Source organism: Merops nubicus, unplaced genomic scaffold (assembly GCF_000691845.1).
Source record: "Merops nubicus isolate BGI_N331 unplaced genomic scaffold, ASM69184v1 scaffold16107, whole genome shotgun sequence".
NCBI lineage: Eukaryota > Metazoa > Chordata > Aves > Coraciiformes > Meropidae > Merops > Merops nubicus.
In genome coordinates this window covers 1-22,841 of record NW_008622429.1, presented here as the reverse complement: position 1 = coordinate 22,841, position 22,841 = coordinate 1, and the positions used below count along the sequence as shown (strand labels likewise).

Below are 22,841 nucleotides of genomic sequence, written 5' to 3'. Positions count from 1 at the left end.
AGAGAGATTCATGCCAGTATAAAATGGCCTCCACTGTTCAGAAAGGGATTCCCTCCTTTTTGTTCTCCCCTGTATTGATAACTTTAATTTGGTACCATAACAACATCTTGATCTAGGAATGATGAAACAATCAGCTGGAAGTTATTTGATGCAAGTAGTAAGAGCAAAGAATTGTCCCTTAGCTTTGCCACCTCAGAACTGTAACCATTTTTGTTACCAACAAAATTAACAGATATTGAGACATACAACCTGAATACCATGAGCTTCTGGAACATCATAAAGTAACAGTATGCCAATAAGAAAAATGCCACAGTACTGCAAAATCTATTCAAATACTATTATTTAAATGTAATGACCTTTTACAGTGTTTGCAAAGCCCTATAATCTTTCTTCAGTACTATAAAAATAATCCTACTACATGGATTTGTGTGATGGAACATGTGATTAATATCGGATGTTGTAATTAGAACAAAAATATTTAAGCAGAAAGACTCTGTTGAACTTGGACAAGTCATAGAATCATGGAAAGTTTTGGGGCAGAAGGAACCTTTAAAGGTCATCGAGTCCAACCCCCCTGCACTGAGCAGGGTTGCTAGATCAGATTGCTCAGAGCTGCATTCAACCTGACTTTGAATATTTCCAGGGATGGGGCATCCACCACCTCTCTGGGCAGCCTGTGCCAGTGTTTCAGAACACTTTTTTGTAAAAACATTTCCGGTTTTCACAAGTGAAAAAAACCCTATGTAAATCTACCCTCTTTTAGTTTAAAATCATTGCCCCTTGTCTTGTCACAACAGGCCCTGCTAAAAAGATTGTTCCCATCTTTCTTACAGACCCCCTTCAGTACTGGAAGGCTGCAGTAGTGTGTCCCCAAAGTCTTCTCTTCTCCAGGCTGAACAACCCCAGCTCTCTCAGCCTTTGCTCAGAAGAGAGGTGTTCTAGCTCTCTCATTTTTGTGGCTCCCCTCCAGCTCCATCTATTTGTGTTCTAAGTGAGTTACTTACCCAGAGTTTCAAAACCATTACTTGATTTGGATGATCACAGATTCTCATATTATTTCTCTGGGATATCAGGCATTTGCAGTTCACATGCCCATGCTGTTGGAGGAACACCTAGGCCGGCGCTTTCAAAAAGCGAAGCTTCATTCGACCATCATCAGTAAACTTAATTTTCCTGTGCCAGATTCACTGCTTTTAATAGGATATAGGAACACCATTCACTTTGCAAGAATACTTTGAAGTCCTACTGATAAAATTAGAGAATATTTATAGAAACTAAAAAAAAAAAAAAAAAAAAAAGAAATAATATTAGATGAAAAAGCAAACACCACTCATAAAGACATATGCCTCCACGCTGCCATCTGCTTTCATGTCCTACTTTTCAAATGACTGCTTTTTAAAACAACCAAACTCTCCTTCCTTCCATGTTTCCTTTCTTATATTTTCTTTTCATTGGGGTATATTTTTTTTATCTTCCTCTCCTCAGCCCATAACGTGTAAAAAAAAAAAAAGTATATTTTGATACTGAATATTTACTCCAGAATGTTACCCTCAAGTAATATTCTGTAATATTCATGTTGTATATATACACCAAATATATACAACTCAAGAGTCAGTTGTAGCTCAGGAATGAAGTCCTGTATGAATTCCTTTCTATATATGTTATCATAGATTTCATAAAACAAACATCATGCTAAGAACTCCACACTTAACTATAAAACTTGCAGGCTATTATATGCTTACATGTAATGTAACAGAGGCCTCTACTCTGTTAGCTGCTTTCTGAAAAAATCCCCTATAATGTGAAGTCAGAACCCAAGACCTCCCAAGCACAAACCAGAAGTTAAAGTAGATTTCCAACAAGTTTTTTAAGACAATGTAACACAACCAAGGACTTTTGCATGAATTCCCCTAGTACCTACTGCTGCAATAGCACTCCAGCAAGTTTCACATGCTTTATGCCACTTAAGTCACTGTCAATTGTATTTTTATGCTGCTGTCCATAGAGGGGAAAAAAAAAAAAAAAACCAAACCACAAACCCCAAAACAAAACAGGGCACCCTTTTCTGACAAAATAGTGTCAATATAGATGCACATGTAACATTTGCTTTGTTTCCGCTATTCTCTCTTCAGAGACACTAGGGTAAAACAAGTTATGGTATATTCAAGATGCGAACCACAGGAAGAGGCAAGGCAGTATTTGCAGTCAATGGAATTAAAAGGGGCAGTCCTGCTTTCACACAGCTAGCTTGCAAGGTGTCCCACACTCACTTAAAATTACCTGTCCTTAAAAATACAAACATGAGTAGTTTGTCTCTTCTAATGATCCACTAAAGCAGGAACCAGCGGCTCTTTGAAGAGGCAGGCAGCAGGCAAGGATGGACTGTACGAAATAACCTTACAACTCCCACACTTATAAATAAACAATGGAGGAAAACAAGCTATTTTTATGTTTTCTCTTCAAAAATACATTGTCATTGTTAATATATTTGTAGCAACGCAACCATTCCAGGCTACAGTTCATTGACTGGAAACACAAACATTTATCCCTGGCCTTTATTTCCTCACATCATGCTAGACAGAAGTTCTCATTGAAGATCAATATTAAAAGCCCTGCTTGTCAGTAGGGATTTTATAGTGGTGCATACATGAGAGGAAGCCTGTCCTAGAGCATCATTGCTTCAATTCCCTATGTCCCATACTTTCAACATAAGTGTAGAAACAAGATGACTGCTCCCACAAACATACACATAACCTACACTTGTAAGCAGCTTCTTTATAGTTTAATGCAGCTGGTAATCTTAGTTTTACATAATGTAAATTCCCTTGAAGTACATTAATTAAAAAAAAATACCCTACCTTTCATTAGTCAATTTTTGTGAAAAGCTCAAAGATGAAGGGGAAGTATTCTCCTCAGGAATTGAAGGGATACATTTCACAGGTTAATCTATCCTTTTGCACTTTCATCTGCTGCACAGATACTACACTTTCCTAAAAGGAAAAAAAATTAGGTATATCTTTATATTGACTCAATTACTGATTTTAAAGTTAGAAATCTGAAATCCCATCATATTACTTCATGATAATTCAGTCATCCAGGTTCCTAGTCTCCTGGGTTCTTTCCATTTAGTTGATTGTCTATTGAAGACTAAAGCTTAGTTTGTTGTGAGGACAATGCTCTTTTGTAACGCATAGCTCTGAGCACTGGTACTTTGTGTGTCTTTTGTTAGAGATTAGCGATGTGGAAAGAGCAGGTAAAACAGAGGAACACTGTTTCTTCTGAGGTTATTCTATTGATGTAAGAATTTGCAGACCAAATATTTGGGGACTGCAGAAAGGAGTATCACGAGTTAATCCCACCAGTAACATTACTGTGTCTAACAGAAAGCTAACTTCAGAGATCAGATCTCTTACCTTATAGAGAAAAGCAGCAGTTATCAGAGTGCTGGAAGTATAGTGAAGGCCTTTATGAACACTCAGCAGCAGTTTTACTCCTGTCTTGGAGTCAGATTAGACTCGGGGGGAAAGAAGGAAGATACCAAAAAAAGATATCAACTATTAAAAATAAAGACACAAACTTGTTCTGGCGCTGTTGTGCAAAGGCAAAGCCAGAGCTGTTGTAGAAACTTGGATTGCATGTGTGACCTACATAAAATGCCCAGGGGCAGCTGAAAGATTTGGACAAAAGTTTAGCATTGGATTTTGAATAAGAGGACACAGGAATCTAAAGGACTTTATTCCAGGCAGTATAGAACTGTACCTTTCAATTCAGGCTTTTATAAAAAAAGATGACAAATCACTAGTCAGACTAAAATACATAGTTGGTTTTCAAAGCACCTTTCCTATAGTGATGAAATATCTAGAAGGTAAATTTTGACAATGATTAAAAGTGCATCCTATTGTACACAGCATACAGTTCATGGGAATATAGCTCTCTGAACATGACTACGTTCAAGATGATTAAAGATTTCTTCTTCTGTTTCTGGAGTGAGCTGTATATTATCCTTGATTGGAGACAATGGGTCTGACTTCTTACAAGAGGGAAGTTTTTCATATTCTCTGCACAAAAAAACAGAGACAAAACAAAACCCAAGAATGTTATGATATTGTGTTTCTAACCACAGGCCTGGGTTAAAACAAAGCAAGACAGACCCCTCACCTAACTACCCACTCATATGAATAAACCCAAAATAAAAATTTGTGGTGGGAAGTTTTAATTACCATCTCACTACAAGCGAACAGTTTCACTGAAGGTAATTTCAAATAACAGAGTGATAGCTATTAGCTTTGCATCTGAAAGAATCTCTGTACCTCATCCTGCTCTGGGTCATACATGCTTCCTTAACATTTAAGTCTTCCGAGTTACTCTAGTTTAATATTTACCCCATGATTCTTGACATTAGGACAGAACAGATTAGTGTCCCATGTGATTTATTTGCTATCAGACAATGCAATTCTTAAGACAAGGTTAATTCAGAAACATTTTAAAATCTGAAAAAACATAGAGAATACTCAGATCTAAGTAAGTCCTGGCAGTGAATTAAAGCTTTTGGTGAACTAAATTATGAAAACAATACCTTAAAAGCTAACAAACATGCACTTTCTCTATATAGAGATGATATTTTAAAAATAAATATATTCCCAGTATATATCCAAGTTATGGACCAAAAAAAAATGGATGGATAAAATGTGAATGTTGGTAGTCAAGTCTTACAACCATCAGAATAGAAAAGGGACAGAATGCCACCTAGGCTCACTCTGTTCTATCTGCCTGTATTCTGATAAAATAGGAATTTTCTCCCTGTGAACAACCCTGATCAGACACCCCCAATTAGAGGTCAATCAATACATACACCAGCACTTTCACTTCCTCTTTGAAATTGTCATTCTTAACCCACATCAACACAATGATAAAAAGTAACATTTCTAAAAATGTTAATACTGCAAGTAATAGGTTTTAAAAAGAAATGAGTTGTATGCTCATAATAGCCTCCTGTAAGCCCCAAGCTTACTAAAATACATTTGTCTAATGTAATGCATGCTTGTCAGTCTCACATTTACTACTCAGTGCAAAGAATACTTTTGTCCGTCTTAGGTTTCAGGTGAATGAGAATAATTTTATTTAAATTTGAATAAATAAGACTTATTTATTCAAAGTTGAGACTGCTACTTGGAGCTGGGAAAGCTTTGCCACTAGGAGTTTTTACTTGAGCCCATGGAAATAGTGTAAGTTAGAATACCTACACTTTTTGGTTTTGTGGGTTGGTTTCTTTCTAAATAAATACTGTCTTTCAGGTTCAAACCTCAAAGATGTTTGCAGAAATTTTGTTAGCCTAGTCATCTGCACAAGAGAAAACAACATCACTTTATGATGTGCAGAAATGTCTCTTGTAACCAGAAACTTCAGCTAAAGGAAATATTCCATCAATTTACCATCATCTTGAAAGTAGAACTGTTCTGACAACTAGCCGGGTCAAAATGTAAGAGGCACATAAAGTTAAATAGAAGTAACCTTCTATTCAATTAAGCTTAGCAACTTTTACACAGCTTTTGCATTTAGACTAAGAAATGCCTTTTGGTATTTGATGTCAAACAATGTTAATTTTCATTTAAATGATGCTCAACTACTTCAATAAATAAAATTTAGTGAGAGTTTTTCCTGGTTAGAAAGAAAAAAGGTAATTAGAAGAGCATATTTACCACAAATCATACTTCATGGTTATAGCAAGCTCAGGAAATTTTAAAAAGTATGTATGAAATGTCATTCTTAAGCCATTATCTTTACTGACTTGTGCAGAGAAGATGTGTAGAGACTGCTTTGAAAATTGTTTCTCTGGGGGAAAAAAAGTATACAGGGTTTATGTAAAGGGTTGAAGAAACTCACCTTTTAAACTGGAAGTTTTTCCGGAGTTCACTCAGGGCATCTTGCAGTCCCAGCTTATTTTCAGCATCACAGTGATTTCTCTTCTGCATAGGTGAGAGCTTCCTGCTTAACCCACTTACTTTTGCTGGTATCAACGGCTTGAGCTTTGTTACAATACGAGACCCTAGAGAACTGGGTTTATGCAAACCAGGAACCTGTAAGATTTTAATATTACAGCATAAATGGTTAAAATGACAACCTGTAAGCCACATATACTATGCTGAAAAGGTTATAATCAAAAATGAAGTGCTTTACATTGTGATGAGATAATGCAGTCTGAACTGCAATAACAAGGTATGTTTAGATAGATAGCTTCTATAGTCCAGAAAGTGTTATCTCTCTCAAAAACATTAGATGTAAGGCAGCTGTAAGAACTTGCAAATCAGTTTCCATAGTCTGTCTATTTTAGGAGGTTGCAAACACATTTTTTCTGAATGTGTTTTTTAAAGTCTATTCAATATTTATTTTCTCATTTGTTTACATGGGAGCACAACAAAAACTCTTCGATGTCAGCTTTTAAAATTTTAAGAGAGGCTACTCTGGTATCACTCTGTGAGACCTACAACTTCATTTTTCATGAAACCTAAGCAGAGCACAGACACTGGTGTGATTACCCCAGGCATCATTAGACCTCTAGCTGGGCCACCTTATCCAGTTTCTGTACATGGAACTCAAACCAGCTATGCTTGGTCAGAATATCTCCCTCAAATGCAACCAGTCCTAAGTTTGAACACATCAATTAAAAGAAAAATACATAGCTTCAATATATAATTTATCGTAGCTATGAAAAAATTGCATGCCTCATTTTCATATCACTTAGTTTTTAAGCACTGAATCTATTTTTTCAGATTTACAGGTACATGAAACTCATTTTGACATAAGTGAATTTCTCTAATGAGCTTAGTCAGTGTGATTTTTGTTTCATATTCTCATCCCTAACCACAATCTCTTATATTCCTGTCATTTTTTTGGGGGTCAGTATCAGGCTAACTGGCTGATAATTACTCAGACTGCTGCTATCACACATTCTAATACTGATATGACATTGATCATTTTTGCCTTCCTGAACTTCATGTATAAAAAGCAAATGAGATTATTTTAACAGTGGAAGAAACAATAAAGCTCAGTCTGCAGGACTGTTTTTTTTAAGTAGCTTACCTCATTTTATAGAAGTATAGCATCTATGAAATAACATAGCAATAACTTCTTTCCACTTGTACTATAGGTGCATATTCATAGCACAGTCATTAAACGCATGTAACATACTTTTAGGCAAAGTTATAACTTTTTGTTAAACAAGATCACAAGTAGCAAAAGGCCACAAATGGCTTATTCATATTTTCTATAATTCCTTCTCTCTTACATACACTTACCATTTTCCTCAGTTTTTCAGGAAGTAGCCATTTGGCAGCACTAGAACACTTTGCTGTTTGACACACTCATTGTAAGATATGTACTCCTCACACAATTACCAGCCTCTAAGAGATCACCAACTCCTAGCCTGCTATTTTAGGTTTTGTCTGCCATTATGAGGACCAAAACTTAATTATCAAAACACAATATCTGCAGAAGAGATGATGACTGCCTACCATTGTAAGAAGTTCTTTTACAGTTGACTACATAGGATTAGCTTGGGACATCTAAGTTGTAAATAATGCTCATATTTCCCATCTGGATAATGTTAAGAATAAAGCACTTTACTCTGAACTAATCTTTTCTGTTTTGCTGGACCATCTTTAGAAGCTCTGCCTATTTCAGGTGCTTCATTTAATGCAAACAGCTCTTTCTCATCCAAGTATTTACTATTGATCAGCTAACAGGCTTGGGTTTTTTTCCCTAAAATAAAAGATATTGGCAGCTTTTTCTTCAAAGAGAACTTAAACCACAGTTCATTCCAAAACACCACTGCATTTTGTCATCCCCCTACCGCAAATGCTTGTTACATATTTTATTGAAATGACATTTTTTCTGCCTGAACTGACCAAGCAGTTTGTGGAATTCTTGGGAAAAAAAAAAGAAGTTTAAAGCGTAGGCTAAAAAATTAGAACAAGAATGCCTGGAAGAATAAATTCCTAAAACTCCCTGCTTTATAATATTTTGCTCTTGATCACCTCAGCCAGTTTGCAAGATGTGTTAAAGCACCCATAATCCTACATTTCTTTCCAGTAGTGAATTCCATCAATTATATGTTAATTAACCCAGAAGTAGGCAAAGCTGCATGACAAAAACCCACGAACAAGCTTAAAACCAGAGTAGATCACTCCCTTTTCTTTTGTATTGTGTTTGTATTGTATCCTCTTTGATAGATTTACAGGAACCGTGGAAGAAAAATAGCAGTAAAACCCACAGCTGGAATACTATCACAGAACTACAAGGTCCTAGAGAGATCACTATCTTAGAAGTCTTTCTCAAACAGATGCCTATATTAGTTTTGATATTAGAATATGATTTTGATCTTGACTAGCTAGGCACTTTACAGTTTGGATGGGAACCACGATAAGAGATGACAGTTTCCCCAGATCATGTCCCACAGATGATAATTTTCTCTACAGGTAAGCTATGTCATTCAGCTTAGCAACATCACAATAATTTATATTTTAAGGGATTGACTGTTTCTTCCTTAGATCTGGAGCTTGCTATTGCCTTTGGTATCTTTTACTGTACTTAACACATTTCCCTTGTTTTAGGCTTGCAGTAAGCAATCGTAATGGAAAACAGGAGCACAGAACTTCCATCTGAACACACGAAGCAGTTTCCTCACTATGAGGGTGACAGAGCACTGGAACGAGCTGTCCAGAGAAGTTGTGGAGCCAACTCCTCAGATATTCAAAACCTGCCTGGATGCATTCCTGTGCACATGTGAGTTGGACTAGATGATCTCCAGAAGTTCCTTCCAACCCTACTGATAGAATAAAGAGGGGGAATGTGTCTTCAAAGCAGGGAGTAGTGGGGGAACACTTTGTGGAGAGATGCAATTTCTGGTGCTCCAAGGTGATAGACGGGCCACTTTACATACAAAAAGAACCAATCAAGAAGAACCTGAGGACTTGAATGAATTTAAACAAAACTAGATATCTACCTCAAGAAGTTTGCAGAGGCTCAACTTCTGAACTTTAGGAACTAGTAGGCATGCTTAATGCACATATAAATAGTAACTTCTCCTCCCAGGGGAGGCATAAAATGAAGTTAAGGAGACTTAAGATGTATGAGAGGGGGGTACATGTTGAGGGGGATCTGTAGTAGGCGGACCCGACAGTCTGTACACCCTGAGTACCTCAGCCAGTGGGGAAAGGAGGAAGGAAATTTGCAGCTGGGAAATTAGGATAAAAAGGGGGCTGTGTCCCCCAGAAAAACAGAGACCCCACCAGGATATGCCCCTGGACTCTCCCTTTATTCAAATTAAGTATATTTTACAGGAATCCTGTCTCCTATTGGAGCATCGACCTCCGGCAATGGCATTTTCCACACACTACCATTCTGTGATTCTGTGAAAACTGAGCCAAAAGTGGTGCTTCCCACCTCTACCTCCCCCCTCTTCAACACCTCTCACCACCTTAACACCTCTCACTGGTGTTAAAACTCACACAAGCCTGAGGGCCTGAGTTCTGATATGATTGACCTTTTGGTTGTTGCAGTTTTCAGCCAAGTCAGTTTGCTAATCCAACTGATTGCAAGTATTACTACCAGCACATAAAGGAAGCAGAAGGAATGCGTGGCTGAGGAAATAAGTGGGGGAAATCCTCCCACTAGCCCTTTGCTTTACATTAACCCTACTGTCCTCGTGGATTTTCAACATATTCCCTATTGTCTGAAGAGCTCCAAGCATCCTGAAAATTTGTTGATATGAGGCTTATATTACATCTGTGTTCCCCAGTATTTGGTATATTCATTCTCCCAATATACCTTTAAGGTAAGCAAGACATGAAGCAAATCATTAAATCCATTTATAAAAACCAAAGTAATCAAATTCTGAATGCCAGTATATTTTCATTTCATTGCTCAGTCTTGTTGAGGAGAAGTGGACAAAATATTAATCCAATGAAAAAGCATCAATTTATGTACTGGGATGTTCCAGAATAAAGATGTGAACCCAAGTTTAACGCAGAAGTTACTAGCGCTAACCACAAGATGTCACTGCCGCACAAAACAGACATTCTTGTTCCACAGAGAGAAGCTTGTTTCCGGTCTATGAGAAAGAAGTTAGTAGGAGAACAGATGGAAGTGTCTTCCTTTGACTTATGAATCCTATTCTAATAGGATGGGCAATTCTAGGCCAATTATAATGACAATTTCTGAGGAGTTAGAACACTTTTAGCTGTCTCAGAAGCTTCATAAACTAGACAAATGGGCAAAGCTTTTACAAATATCACAAATACAAGGGACACAAGTTTATTCTTAGACATCTAAGAAACCACATAGAAGTCAAATTACGGGTGCCAAATAAATATTGTAATGCAGGATCTGAAGGAAAATTGACTGTCCTTCTGTACTGATTTGTTAGTGCCTAACAAGGATATTAACTAAAATAAACAAGAAAGGTTGACTGAAACCTTTCCAGGTTTTCAAAGTTAAACATGCTTTTTTCAGTCAGAGGAAGGATATTGCTAGACTAGAAGGTTTGTCCAGACAAGCAATAAAATAAGGTTGTATCTTTTGACTGTATCTCAATTATGAACATGACTGCAATTTGCATAAAACCTGTGTAATTAAGCATGCCTAAGGAAAATTAAGAAGTGGGGTTTTTGCCTTAGCTTGGCTTTTTTTATATCAAAATGCTTAAAATCCCCAGACAAGTTGCAACTGTGATATCAATCCTAGGCGGCCAGGTTCTTATTTATTACAGATCTTAGCTCTGATCCACATGAAAAATATAGTTTTCTCTTGCCAACATGTGCATGGCTGAAGATTCTTTCATTAAGAGTTCTAGAATTAACCAGTAGAAAGCAAGAACTGATTTTCAGAGTTTAGGAGAGCTCACAGTAAAGTTAAAAGAAATCTTACCTTGGTCTTTGTGATTGTATTTTTTCTGCCAGTTTGAACAGCAGAAAATACTGGAGACTTAGTATGTTGACCATCAGCTTGTCTTGACTTGGAGTCAGATTCCTTCATCAAAAGAAAATTCAAAACAGGTTTTAAAACAGACTTATTTTGGTTGGGTTTTGTTTGGCTTAAATACAATTTATATTTCTCTATCTACACATACATACTTTACCAGGTATAAAGTTTTCAGCAATTTTAAGAACTTGAAGAAAAACCTGGGCTTCTTTTCAGCAAGCAACACTACAGTCTCAGACACATAGGCTTTCTGAAAGGACATCTGCAAGGGCTAACGAAAGCAGAGATCAAAAGCTAGTCTACCAGGACTTTAAGACCCACTGTAGTCATAGAGGTGGAAGGACTGAAGACAAACTAAAACCAGAAAACAGACTTGATTCAAACTAGTAAGTCAACCCATTGTACACAACTATGTTAAGTATTGACAAGTTTTGTTACCACAAGCTACATAATCTGCAGGGTTTCATTTTGAAAAGAAGACTTTGCTGCCTAATTTTTTTTATAATTTCAAGTGAAAGAAAACGCTGAAACAATGTCTATCTAGTGTTCTTACTTCTGTATCTGAACTGTTGTTAGACACTTGCAGTACTTCTGAAGACTCCAAACTGCATTCTGAGGGGTCACAGGACCTTTGAGACTGTGATGACTGGTCCAGTTCTGTTAAGGGGGAAGATTCTTCCTCCAATTCGCCACACACAGCCCCACTCTCTTTTTGCGCCCCATTAATCTGATCTTTCTGGGGTACAACATAGTTCCTTCTTTGTTGGTGAAACTGCTGTGAAAACACAGTATGAGATGGACCAGGATTTCCTGAATTATTTAGAAGGCTGCTAAACCACTGGAAGCAATTTTTCTGTGTTCCTCCAGGAGGTGTCAAGATAGTCCTTGTTGATTTTTCAGTTTCTGAAGAATGGGAAATATCTTCTGCTGTATGTTTTATTTCCTGTTTCTGGCAATCTTGCTCAGCATCCTGAATTAGCTCACTGTCATCCTTAGTGCTGTCATCAAACATAATTGCATCACTGCAGAAAAACCTAAAAAAGTAAAAAGTAAGGTAAACGCAGAGAAGAAAGTTACTGCAAATGAGTATAGCAACTCTAAAATCCAATAGCTGTCTCTATCCTGGATTGTATTTTTGAAGTGCACCTACAGAAAAATTATTTTGACAAGGGGCAAAGTCTAAGCCCCTCAGGGAGGCATTTAACAGACAACAGTAAAAAAAAAGGGGGAAAAGGTATCTGTAAACATGTCATTTATTGACTGAAACATTAATAAGGTTCTTCACCTGAAAAAGAGAAATATTTAAGAATCCTAAAAAATTTAACATATTCAATTAATTATCATAAAACTAAACAGTAGTTAAACACTTCACTTCTTATAGAGAATACTAGAACCTATTTAGTCCTTTTCCATGCTATAGCAATAGCACCTAAAAGCAAACACAAGTCAGAGCTTTTTAGGAAACTGAACATCACTTTGGAGAAGAACCAACCATCACTGAAAAACTCTTAATTTTTGATGCAACCTAACAAAACTTTCAGCTTGGGAAGACCTGCTAAAGCTGAAGAATATCAGTATTAAGACTGTTTTGTAAAAACACACTGCTCAAAAATATTCGCATTTAAGAAAAAAATACACAATAAGAGACAATTGCGATAACACTTTGTAAAAGAAATTCAAATAGCTGTAGCCAAATGCAACCAAAACATTTGTAATGGAGCCAATTAAAGCTAACAAACCCAAAGTTCCTCTTCTTGCAGTGCTGGAGCATCCTGTTCAGTTAATGCTCCTGATAAGAACAGGAATTTGCCATACAGTATGACCAAGTTTGGCTTTACTGTAGCAAACAAAAAAACCCTGCTAAGAGAAGTCAATATAGCCACTAACTGCTTACAGATTTGGCACAAAGAAGCAACTTTTTTTTTTGAGGTATGGCATACAACCTTTACCTGGAAAAGAAATCTGGCTAATTTTTAATTAATTTTGATATCCAGAGGCTAGATTGTACTGAATAGTCTTATCACAGTCTTCATTTCGGCAGTAAAAATTGCCATTATTTACTGCCCCATCTCACAGATAGACAGCGTGTGCAGCACAAAGGGCTCTCTCCATTCCAGCTCAGGACTACAGGTACATTAACACAGCTGCCTCAAGTCTGAGGTAGCATTTCTCATTGCAGTATTCAGGTTATTTCTGCAACCAGGGCAGCAAATAGTGTTTTGTTATTTATTAAAATGCAAGCATACAAGCATACCTGCTTCTTGTTCCTGGAACAATTACAGCATCCTTCTCCTTGTTTTTCCTTTGTAGAAAGGAAGCAAATTTATTTCTGACTCTGGGCAGGGAGTTGGAGCTTTCTTGAGCGACAGAACTTCCTGAAGAATCAAGGCTTTGTATTGCTGAGACACTCTTTTGTTCTTGTCTATCATGATTACTCTCCTTGAATTTTTTTGCTTTTGAAAATGAATATTGGTTCAACAGATCTCCATCTGAGATTTCTTCTAAATCTAAAAGACAATTTAAGCATCACTGTGGAAGTATGTTTTAGAATTAACCAGTTATGAAAGAGTTGAGCATTACATATTTTTCTCACAGCCCTAAAAATTAGTAAGATCTGGTATGAACATTCCTGACTTTACAGTTTGGAAGTGTTTAATGCGCTTGTCTTCTAGCCTTAGAAGTAACTTTCTATGAAAAACTAGAAAGAGTGAAGGCAGAACAGCTAAGATGAAGCATGCTGTTTGTTGGTTTAGTTTTAAACACTTTGAAAGCAAAACTAAGTTTAAGTTAAAGGCAAGATGCTAAGCTATCTACAAATTTTTGATAAACCAGGGGAGCATGAAGATATCAGGAGCAGCAAAGGCAAAACAGGAGCCCTTGTAGCATAAGCAGAAAAGGAAAGGAAGCAGATTTATACACTCTGTATACTCTTATTTATATATTTTTTATAAAAACAACATACCACTCCTTGGCCTTTTTGGCAAGAGCTCTTTGCCTGGAAGTTTCAGCCCTTTAACACTAATTATCTTCTCCATGCCTTTGGTTGTTGGTTTCTCTAGAAAATGCATTTTATGAGGGACAGTATCTGCATTAGGGCCAAGCTTGTAGTCTTTGCTCCAAATGCTATTTACATGATTAGCATGTGTGTCATTCCAGCCACAACTCCTCTGTTGCACAGGCTACAAAAAAGATTGGAAAACAAGACATAGGCTTATCATTTTGCTTTCTCTATATGATTTCCTGGTTTAGCATACAAGGGCATTTTTGACACTTGCACAACAACTAGTGACATACTCTACACATTTTTTTTTTCCCCCCACATTTCTCATGCTTTTTCATAAAAATTCTTTTTTTTTTTCTCCCACGACTTGTTCATTCCAATATGGTGCAAGTGACTAACTGCTCATCTCAGACAAAATTAAAAGCTTAAGTTTTATTTCTGTTCAGAAAGAAAAAGAAAAAAAAAATCAAATTTGGAAAAACATTTTCCTCAGAATTCTATACTTGGAAATCTTTCAGAATTTTCATTTTAAATCAGTTCTGTCAATAGTATTAAGGACTTACCATGAAGTCTGAAAGTAAACCAAACATTGAAGTCAAATGACATGAAAAGTAAGATTTTACCTTTACAAAGAATGAGAAATATGGGTGTGGGAGCACACAGTTTCTGTAATAACAGAACAGCTTTCACTGCTGGGTTAGTTGCAGATAACATTCAATCATATTTTTCCATGAATGTTCAGATCCAGATCAAAATCTTAATATATAACCTCAAAATAAAGACGTTACCTGTGCGGTGTCAGGGTTATAATTATCAATCTGTTCCATTGTATCGATATCAATGTTGCCAATGGCAATCTGAAAAGCAGTACTATCACCAAAATGTCTGTGCCCATCACGTTAAAGGAAAATATCCAAATACTACATTATAATTCAAGAACAGCAGCATGACAGTTAGACGAGGTATTTCCCACTTTTGAGCTAAAAAGCGTTGCTTGCATATTAACCTAAAGCATTAACACTACTACTCCTCATGGCTCAGTCTGATGCAGCAGCAGTTGTAATAGATCTGCAGTGCGTGGCAAATCACAAAAGTCAAAAGGAAAAATCTTCATTCATCAGCTGGAATGTTACCATCTTTCCCCTTCCTAATTTCTGGAAATGCCAGAGATTAGGTGGCTTGAAGATCATACAAAGTTAGTAACTACTTCAGCAGTCCCCTCTCCATTTTCCTGATCTTCCAGGCTGAAGTTTATGCTGCACAAATGTGGGAAAACGCTCTGTGTTCTGTAGAAGATACCTGGCAAAACAGGCAACGCTTAGATTGGGGAATGAGCTCAACATGGATTACAAGAATTAAACTAGCAGAGATTATAACACACTTAACCGTAGGCAGAAATTAAAGAAACATAAACAGTTTAAATATCACCTGTATCTAACGAGTTGTATGCCAAGGAGAAAAAAAGATCAGTAACTTCTGCCTAAAATTATGTCAATAAAGAGCCATTCCGTTACCCTCTGCACCTTTTTTATTTTATTAACTAAAATCAGAGCAAAATAACAAAGAAAAGAACTTTTACGATTCCAGAAAACCCATGCTTTGGGTTTTCACCACAGAGAACCAGAGAAATTAGAGATGCAATGAGAAATGCAAGCACAAGCATAGAACACCACACCTGATGTCCCTACCCCACTGTTTCAGCACAAAGGATACCGTCCAGCATAAATTAGTGTTTCTGGGTCAATATCATCCTCATATGCATTCAGAGGAACTAGTTTTCTGTTGATGGGATCAAAAACTAATTGATAAAGGAATGTATTATTGGCTCGTGTAAAACCCTGTATGTATTCTTCAGGTACTGTGAGATTCATCTTCAAGTACTGCCCCATTTTCTTAATAACCTGTCAAAAAAAAAATTGCTTCATTGTTTCATTTGGACAGATTACACAAAAGTTTAAATACATTTCAATTAAGTAACTTTGCTTATAATTAAATGTAGAATGTGTATCCTGTTACAACATAGCAGATTCAAGCTAAACACGGGAAGGAAAAACAAGGGTTTATACATTACTTTCCCCCTCAGTCTCAAAAATAACGCAATTTAACTCCTCGTAAATACTTCTTCCCCCAATACATAAATACAAAATCTGAACAGAATACAGAGCATCTCCGCAAGGTATATTTCTTAAAACTAAAGAATATCAAATTATCATTCATGTTGTCAGAACACATAAGCAATACATGAGTGTTTCTAGGACAAAAAAAAAAAGCAAAACTAATCAGATTACACACACACCCCCCCATCAGAAAGGACTCCATTTTGATTAAATAGCTCTTCCTATATATTATTACTTCACCATTCAAAAAATTTCCTATTAACTAATTGTCCTCTACATTTTCCAGTTTCACAGAAAGCAGATTACTTTCTTTTAAAGATCAAGTTTATCATACTGCTGGAAGCAACCGTTCCTGTTCCTTCTCTCCAATTGTAATATCATCTGTGTTTTGGCTGTGTATCATAAATACAGCCAAATTTACTCATCTCATTAACAAGCAAGCATTTGAACAGGCACTGTTGGACTACTTTACATCTTTTAACACACATGATTTTCTAACACTTGGAAAACAGCAGTGATGAATCACATTAATTACTAAGTGAAAATTTTTTCAAATTATTAAATCCTGACATTTTGCTCAAAAAGAATACATTAAAAGAAATCATGATTCACATGGGAAAAGTTCAGTTGCCTTTTTACTTCCGTAAAAGCCAACCAAAGCAGTTGCTTTGATGTCTGCTTCACATAAACATTTTAAAACTAAAAATTATAGTTCATCTACAGCCTGTAAGAGAAAAAAAAAAACACAAACAAAACACTGAAGCATACATGTAACTTAAGAAAGAAAACAATACAGTAAGTTAGATTGTGTATTTAAATGTTTTTCTGGATTAATTTAACTGCCTCCAACACAGGCACATAAGTTATTTTTCTTATTAGCTCTTAAAAACCTCTTTTCTCCCTTACTATCTACACAGAAATTACTCCCGCTCTCTTAGCCTCTGTATTTCCTAATACTCTTTGTTTTCATTTCATACGTTGGATAAGGAAAAAAACCAACACCCACCTTAATTTTTGTTTTACCAAACTTTTTTTTTTTTTACTATTTTAATGTCTGGATCCATATTTAATTAAATGCAACAAGTGAAACAAGATTCTAAATCCCTGCCCCTCCCCAGTACAGATAAAAGTGTACTTTGGAAAAAGTAACAGAGTTCAAATTAGCAGTTCTAATAACTAATCAGCAAAAACAGAAGAAAAAACAGGTAATGAGGGGAAAAGTGATCCAGAGCCTTATAAAAAATGAAGTGTCTCCTCAAATATAATATGCCCTTGAAACATTTGAACAATTCTTTAAGTTTACTTCAGTGTGTTTCATTAAATATGTAATAGCTTCAACACCTGAATAAGTTTAGCTCAGCATCTTTCTAAAGCACACGTGAAAAAAAAACAAACCCTTCTTTTAGCATTCTTCTCAAAATGGAAGAAGTCAGGAACCTCCGATATTTTCAATCCAGTGTTAATTCCATATTTACTGACACAGGCCCCCAAAAAGCCAACACACAAAGCGAAACCAAGTTTACCTTTATGATATCTGGATTGTTGGCTAATTTGAGTAACTTGCAGGCTTTAGCTAATCCGATTCCATGGATGGATGGGAGGTAGTCACAGCCAGAAAGGATGCACATGTAGCGGAATTTCTCTTCCGTAAACACATTTCCGAGCTGCTTGCAGTTTCCTAGGCGAGCTTGATCTATTTCTAGTCCATTTCCAAACTTGTCAATTTTCAGAAACACCTGGAAATTAAGAGGAAGTGAAAACAATAATTTCCACTCATATAAGCTAAGTTAGTTGCACTTGGTGGAAACAGAGGCCAACTGCTGCTATTCTCAATTCTTGTTTCCACCATTTACTGTAAATGAGTAAATCCATACATCCAACACATTTGTCAACTTCTAACTCTGCTTTTAAGAGATTAACAAGCGGTAAGGGCTATTAGCATTTTCTTCCATACCTTTTTACATCCAAAAGCTAAAAGATCAGAGTCTTCTGTAATTATTGCTTGAACCATGCCAGCCTTATTAAGATAAGCCAGCTGAGCATCAGCTTCGTAGGGAGCAACGATACAATCGACTCCCCGGGCTCGTGCAGCCTGTACATGAACAAGAAGCACACAAGGACTTCACATCAGTTTCCAGTAATTGCCTGAAGACTTCTGAAATCATGAGAATCTTCATCTTAAAAAACCTGAAACCGTGACCTTTTTAATCACACACCTGTCTCCCCCATTAAAGCCTGGCATTTAATATTCAAAACTCAAGTTTCAAGCAGTTTAGATCTACACAGACTGATGTACACACCCCACCTTTCCTGTATTGCCCTGTAACACTGTGCTCACAGCAACTCACCAGAGATGCCAGCTTCAAACTCACCCAAGTTACATGCTGGGCAAAGGCAAACAGCACTAGAACAAATGTAATACTATTTTGATAAAGACTGTGACTCCAGTGATAGAATAGCAAAAAGCTACTAGGAAGATTTTTAAGCACACAATTTTTTTTCTCTAGTCTATTCTCAGGAACTAGCCAAGGGGAAAAAACAAAACAAAACCAAAGCCCAACCCCTGTGTTTAGTTTTGTGCATCAAAGTAAAATTGTTGGCGATATCAAAGTCAGTTCACAGCAGTACAGAGATGTGTTTCAGTCAACACATTATCTTTATTTATATAACCTGGCATAAGAAACTTGGAGTGAAGTTAAACTCTGTCAGTTGTGCCTAACAACATCCAATGGATGCAGACAGTTACAGGCTAAGAAGGGAAGAATATTTTCCTTGCCTACACAGAAGAGGTAGTGATGTAGCCATACAAAAGCAGAGTAAGGCATGCTACATACTGTATAGATTTATTTTTTTTAAAAAAAATCACAGTATGAACAGCATTGACAACTTACTTTAATAACTTCATGAGCCATAACATGGGTAACATTTACACTTCGCCCAAAACACTCCCTAGCTTCTGAAAGTCTGCCTTCCTGCAACAATTGTTTCCCCTTCAGAAGATTGGCTTGACGCTTCCTGAAAGAGAAACAAAAATATCCAACCTGATTATTTTACATTTAGAACAAGTAGCAGAAAGGACTAAGAGACTGGTAGGAAAGGGGGGTGGGGGGAATTTATTTTTCAGAGGAACACTTCCCACATATATTCTACTACACAATTTAAAAATACATTAATCAAGTCATTGTATTTAAAAGGATGATTAGATTGACATGTTGAAACTCAATGTTTTCTCAGAAAACAGCAACAACTCAGGAACTGAAATCAGCAGTGTAAGAGATGCACCCACGCTCAGGTTGCAGTGAAATAGATTTAATGGAACTTGGAAGTAGCTGACATGAGATACTTATTGGTTTAAAGGACAGAAGGCATCATTTATTTAATTTCAAATATCAGAAATCGTTTGCTCCACGCTGAAGGATGTACATATCCATGAGAATTTATAAATAAAAAATGCTAGTGAAAAACTCTCCCTGCCTCAGTGGGAAGTGCCTATTATATAGGGACCTGAATCCAAACCTGAAACACATTTATCTGGTTGTTTCTAGAGAAAGATGAGGAAGGTGGTGTTATTTTTAAATAAAATATATCAGGAAGAAATATTTTTGTCCAGAGATCACAAAGGGAGATAAACTAAAAGCCTTTAATACGTTACAGAAGCTAATGCTCAGAGGTTTACTTCCTTCCCCTATAACAGTACTTTCATTTATGAAGTGCATTTCTATTTTTGGACTAAAACCTCTAAGAAGAGGTTTGGATGATTTTTAAATGTAAATTAAATAACACTACGTTGCAGCAAAGTTTACCAGAGATTACCATCTAGCTGAAGTTTGAGGTTTTTCAGCTTTGAAAATGAACGGTAGCGTTAGACTGTGTTGCCTGCAAATCAATGCAGTTTGGTACTTACTCTCGTCGGGCCTTCTCCACTTCCTTCTTAGAAGGTAGGGTGCATCCATCAAACACCAGAATTGGTTTTATTTCAAATGAGAGGAGCATATCAACAAGCTTCATGCAGAAAGCTACATAACTGTATCAACAATAACAAAAGTAACAACAGAAAAATAAACTTTATTGTTAAGCACAAGTCTATAGCACATTTTCTGTTTGCAGGAAACAAAACCTGTAAGCTTAAGATCCTTGAACAACAGTCAGTCCTAATGGACCATAAATTTTCTGAGCATCACAAAAAGAGTAAGAACACTTGAAAGCTGTTTTTTAGCAAAAGAACTCCACCTCCAAACTCAGAACTGAACTGACTGCTCCCTAATCCTACACTAAACGAAATAAGGACTTGAGTACAATTCAGTTTAATTTTGCTACATTAGGATTCAACACTGTGCTGTGGTTTGAGGTTTGGGGGTGGGACAGATGATCTCTAGGACCCAGGAGGGTCCCGGGGGAAGTTGTTTATTCCCTCCCTTTCCTCTGCCACCTCTTTAAAAGGGGCAGGAAGTGGGTGCTTCGCTTTCTTGCCCTGTGGCTCTGGGTCCTGGTGTGCTGCTAAGATTCAGCCTGCCTGATTCCATGCAGTCCTGAGCAATCCTACTGCCATCTGAGATTTGGGTTTTATACATCTTGTTTACTTTGTGTTCCTCCCATCTTTGTGTGTATATATATATATATATACACACACACCCCTCCCTTTTTGCTTTCTGTTCCCTGTTAAACAATATACTTTAATTTAACTTACAATCAGTGCAAAGCCTCTCTCGGGGGGGGAGGGGGAGCACACAAAATTCTGTTTCGTGCAGTCCTGCCCTGAGCTCATACAGAACCAGAACATACTGCCAAAAACTTTGCAAGTTAAAACGTGGATCTACTTTCTAGTTTCAGTAACTTGATCCATAATGGCCAGGAAAGAGGCAGATGAGCACAGGACATTGTCTTTCCCCAAGCCTTGAAAGGCAGACCAAGCACACTTATGAGGAGTCGGAGGAGTGCCGGGCTGTCAAACCTCTCTCTGTGGAATGGCACTCTTCTCTCCAGATGGTGGATACCTGCTATGGACAGACATGCAAACATGTCTTCCCACACTAAAAATACAGGCACCGCACTGAAAACATTCCAAAAGACAGGAGAGTTCCCCAAACAGAACTAACAGTGAAGATGTTGTATGGACCAGGAGGCAATCCTCCACTGCCTTCCAAGCCCATCCCTTAACAAAGACATTTGTAAGGGAATTCCAGACTTTATGTATTCCCTCAGGCCTCCGATTTCCCTACCTGTTATTGCCACAAATCCGTATGAAATCGCTTCATCACCAGCACGGAACTAAAAATCTAATAGCTGCCATAAACACTAAGTGCTTTAGTTTGTTTTATCTTTTAAGGGCACTGCTTAGACAAGCAGGAGCATCCTTCCCAGCAGGGGGCAGCGAGGGGCGGTGAACAGGACTCAGGAGCACTGAAGAAACTGGATTTAGGAGTTACAGAACAAACTGAAAAATAGCTATGATTTTTGAAAGATACGACCAAATAGGACTGTAGTTATATAATACCTTAATTCAGATGAATTTTGAAGTGTGAAAGGACTCTCTACAGTATGAAGTATCACGTGCATGGAAACAAGATATGGTCATAAAATATTCACGTAGATAAATTCAACCATTCCAAGATTTCTTATGACTATTAATGTTTCTCCTGCTAGTCAGTTTCTGTCTCAACTGAAATGTACTCTATTGTCAGGACTCTGAGGGATCTTCACTACTTTCAAAGGCAGCTCTTCATATCAATAGAAACGAGCGTTAAAGATTTGAATCCATTTGCAAACGATCAACCCTTTCTTGTCTCAAATCGAACAGTTACTCGAAAGTTTCTAAGTGAAATTTGATCTAGACCAATCAGTGTAACTTTATTTCTGAAAAGATAGAGATTGTCATTTAAAACTATGTTCAAACTGAAACAAGAGTTCACCCCAAATTACCAGAGATGTGCAAGAACTTATGCAAATCTGATCTAAGCTCCAAAGCTGAATTTGAAATATTACCACAATTTCTGTTTCCTTCCTTAGAAATGTAACTGTGTAAGTGAAAAACCCATGTTACGTTAGAAAAAGTACTCTTACTACAAATATAGTATGTTAAGCAAAAAACCTTACACCTTCTTCGGAGCACAACACATCTATCAAAATTCCTCAGTATCACTACAATTTTTGTCACAGCAGCATTTACAAACTATCACTTTGTACAAAGCTCATGAAAATAATTCTGAATTTGAAACGTGAATAGCATCGGTAGCATCTCATCAGAGAGACTGGATTGTAATCAAGAGCAAAATACAGAATCATAGAATGTTAAGGGTTGGGAGAGACTTCTAGAGATCATCCAGTCCAACCCCCTTACCAAAGCCAGATCACGCCCTGGAAAAAAACTTAATTCGTCTAACCGTTGGGTTTTTAATAGAAAATATTTAAAGAGTTATTTTTTTCCTCCCCAACAGATCCGCCAGTATTATTTCGTGCCATTGGTTAGTTATTTACTTACAGCCAACTTCTCCATCTTCAAAAAGCACAACCGGGACTGAAACTTCAGAAGCAACAGTAAGAAGCGAAACTGCTTCAGCTTAGTTTTTAGCTCAAGAAAGGTCAACCTAACAAAGCTTTAATTTGTAAGAGGGCCGATATCAAAACGTAAGAGACTTACGCATCTGTCGGCTCTCCCCGGGCCAGCTTTTCGGCACAAGCGTAAGCGCCTTTGTGCAGCCAGCAGTAGGTGTCCACAGCTACCGCTTGCCCTTTGTATTTCTTCACGT

The 22,841-nt window shown here is 37.0% G+C and overlaps 1 protein-coding gene across 1 annotated transcript; it reads right to left on the bottom strand.

Moving 5' to 3' along the window:
• Positions 1-3,916: 3,916 nt before the first annotated feature.
• Positions 3,917-22,836, bottom strand: EXO1 (exonuclease 1; the record flags this gene model as incomplete). The annotated part of the gene is made up of 13 exons (XM_008944786.1): positions 3,917-4,058; positions 5,884-6,077; positions 10,924-11,025; positions 11,531-12,011; positions 13,232-13,484; positions 13,940-14,156; positions 14,767-14,863; positions 15,692-15,879; positions 17,619-17,831; positions 18,050-18,187; positions 18,987-19,110; positions 20,000-20,119; positions 22,733-22,836. Coding segments are annotated over 13 exons (2,373 nt in total), but the record flags the coding sequence as incomplete, so codon positions are not given.
• Positions 22,837-22,841: the final 5 nt, after the last annotated feature.